Source organism: Eurytemora carolleeae, unplaced genomic scaffold (genome assembly GCF_000591075.1).
Source record: "Eurytemora carolleeae unplaced genomic scaffold, Eaff_2.0 scaffold787, whole genome shotgun sequence".
Lineage (NCBI taxonomy): Eukaryota > Metazoa > Arthropoda > Copepoda > Calanoida > Temoridae > Eurytemora > Eurytemora carolleeae.
The window spans coordinates 86,374-88,508 of record NW_019396945.1 but is presented as its reverse complement, the minus strand read 5'-3'; the positions used below and the strand labels follow the sequence as shown (position 1 = coordinate 88,508).

The 2,135-nt window shown below is 34.4% G+C and overlaps 1 protein-coding gene across 1 annotated transcript in view; it reads right to left on the bottom strand.

Annotated features, from left to right (window-relative positions):
• The window catches only part of LOC111710387 (aristaless-related homeobox protein), a 3,172-nt gene extending 1,037 nt beyond the window's left edge, over nucleotides 1-2,135 (bottom strand). Inside the window, exons 1-2 of the mRNA XM_023484467.1 lie at nucleotides 1,793-2,135; nucleotides 1,000-1,250 (exon numbers count right to left, since the gene is read on the bottom strand). Of these exons, the coding sequence (XP_023340235.1) occupies nucleotides 1,000-1,250; nucleotides 1,793-1,883 (342 nt within the window). The 5' untranslated portion in view covers nucleotides 1,884-2,135. The remainder of the gene's footprint in view (nucleotides 1-999; nucleotides 1,251-1,792) is intronic.

Here is a 2,135-nt window from a genome sequence, read left to right as displayed (position 1 = left end):
CCCCCCCCTTCGGGTGCAAGGGTTCCCTGATCTATCCTCTGATTGTATTAATTTGGGTCACACGCTCAGAAAGGACTTTTAATCCGTGGATTAATGTAGAATAAGCTGATCAATGTGTAGGGGGGGGGGGGGGGGGGGGACAAGGGATTAGGGATAATTAGTTTAATTAGTTCACATTCAGATAGAACAGTTCTATATTCGGGTAATTAAATTTAACAATTAATCAGAAATAAAGAATGAAAATGATGGAGAAAATTGCTGCTAGTTAAAGTTTATCGAGACAACTCATTCGGGAAAATGTTAAGTTCCTAAAACTAATTGATTTAAGTCATCCTTCCAAAAATATCATTTTCAAATAACCTCTGATTTTTTCCTCACTCTCATGTGTTTTACATTGTAATTTCTTGTAGATTGTCAGATTGCTCGAACTGTTCGAATATTAAAAGGAACATTTCCTTTTTTATTACATGATACCCTAAAAGAGCCTTTGATATCCTGACTCAGTGTCCGAATTTAATGAATTTGAGCCGCGGCTTAAATCTGCCAAAAACCAGTTTCAATTTAGCGCCGGCTTAAATATAGAAAAATTTTGATACAATTTTAAGTGGAACCAACCATATTTGAGCCGAGGTTTAAATTTAAGCCGCGGCTCAAATTATTTAAATTCGGCCTCAGGACTCTCAGTCTCAGGAACATCTTTGACCGATTAAAAATAAAACTTTTAAAAATATATAAAATCACTTAAAGTGATCTTACATTTAAAAAGTGTCAATTCCAGTTTTCAATTGTAACTTATAGACTTTTTTCAGATCATGGATTTTCTGTATGCACAATGCCGGAAATTGTCAGAATTCAACACTTTTAAAAGAGAAAAACGAAAAAATCTTAATTTTACTCAGATAGAGGTTGAAAATGTACCGTTGTGCATAGGACATTCATTTTTTAAATACTGGTTCACTTGATATTTCTTCTACAGGCTCTTTAAACCTGAATAAATACCTGAACTCTAGCTTCTGTAAGATCTAGCCGCAGGGCGAGCTCCTCCCTGGTGAACACGTCCGGGTACTGGGTCTTCTCGAAGCTCCTCTCCAGCTGGTGGAGTTGGAACGTCGTGAACGTCGTCCGAGATCTTCGAATTTTTCGTGGTTTGTCGCCGTCCTCGAGCTCGCGCTCCTCGTTACTCAAGGAATCGTCGCCGAACCGAGGATCCTCTTCTTCGAAGGATTCTTCGGAGTAATTATTGATTTCAGCTGAAAAACATCTTTAATTATTTAAAATCAAAACTAAGCATCGTGAAGAAGGCTATCGTAACATTTTTAAATTGATAATGCTTGCCGTTCACAAAACTGCTGAAATTAAGAATGTGAAAATTAAAATTTTTAAGTTTAAAAAGAAGCAAAGCGAATTAATGGTGTGAAAAAACTTTTAAATATTTAATATCAAACATGTAATTGTCAACTATTACTTTTATTATAAATATTACAATATCATATAATTTTGATATTTTGTTAATTTTAACATATTTCTAATAAAGTTGATTAAAAAAGAACATTTATTATAAAATCTCCATGATGGGCTAAATTTTTGTTTACCTTCTTTCTGCCGAAATATGAATACGATAAATGAAAACGAAAAGATTTACTTTCAACATTTTTTTACAAATTGAAGTATTGTGCTATGAAAATTTAGAACTTTTCTTTTTTATACTTACTGTAGTTCATGGAATAAACTGTTCAAGTTTAATTAAATAAACGTACTTGATTAATTTCTAAGATTCTCAAAAATGTTTTACTTTTTATATCTGGTTTCGAATCCTTTCGTGCCCGTCCAAGTATCTGCTCTATACTGTACATATTAGATCTCACTGAAGTGAGCTTTTCCATTTTATTGTTCACACAACCTTACTCCAGGAGAGTTTTTAACTGAGTGAGAAATCTTCCGAAAATCTGGGAAATCTCTAGGAGATTACGGTTAATTTGGACCAATGGGAACAGAGCGGGGATTTGATCCAATGAGAGTTGAGTTTAGAGGTGGGCTGAAGGGTGGGGGGGTCTCATGGAACGGAATAGGAAAATTAAAGTGGAGGATTATCAGTGATTTGGTTTAGATCTAGTGAAAGGGCAGTGATTAATGAA